Source organism: Fulmarus glacialis, unplaced genomic scaffold, assembly GCF_000690835.1.
Source record: "Fulmarus glacialis isolate BGI_N327 unplaced genomic scaffold, ASM69083v1 C13423045, whole genome shotgun sequence".
NCBI lineage: Eukaryota > Metazoa > Chordata > Aves > Procellariiformes > Procellariidae > Fulmarus > Fulmarus glacialis.
The window spans coordinates 1-494 of NW_009240150.1; the positions used below are offsets into that span (position 1 = coordinate 1).

Below are 494 nucleotides of genomic sequence, written 5' to 3' on the forward strand. Positions count from 1 at the left end.
GCCGTGGCACCAGCCGGCCCCACCTGCGCAGCGTGGGTACGGGAGGCTCCAGTTCCCCGAGGCCGTGCACGAGACAGAGGGGTGTCCGAGGAGGGAGAAGCCGGGCTGGCAGCTGTAGCTCACGGACATGCCGCTGGTGAAGTTTGCCCCGAGCTCCGCGCTGTGCGTGGCATGGGCGATGACGGGAGGTGGAGGACACGGCAGCACTAAGGGGGCAGGAGCAGAGAGCGGCGTTTTGGTGATTTTGCCCGACGTAGGAGCACATGTAACACAGCAAAACACCGTCACACCTGAAGCGATCGAGTGAGGCCGAGACCACGATCTCTGGGCCCCTCCAGCACAAGGCTGGCCCTAAGCATCCTCTTTCTAAACCCCCATGTGCCCGTGCTCACCTGGCTCGCAGGTGGGGACAGCAGGCGCCCAGCGGCCATCGGGCTGGCACTTGGCTTCATGGCTGCCCCACAGCACGTAGCCCGGGTGGCACTGGAAGGTGA

At 65.4% G+C, this 494-nt stretch overlaps 1 protein-coding gene across 1 annotated transcript; it reads right to left on the reverse strand.

Annotated features, from left to right (window-relative positions):
• Positions 1–23: 23 nt before the first annotated feature.
• On the reverse strand, positions 24–491 carry LOC104082988 (complement receptor type 2-like; the record flags this gene model as incomplete). The annotated part of the gene is made up of 2 exons (XM_009586293.1): positions 24–206; positions 393–491. Coding segments are annotated over 2 exons (282 nt in total), but the record flags the coding sequence as incomplete, so codon positions are not given.
• Positions 492–494: the final 3 nt, after the last annotated feature.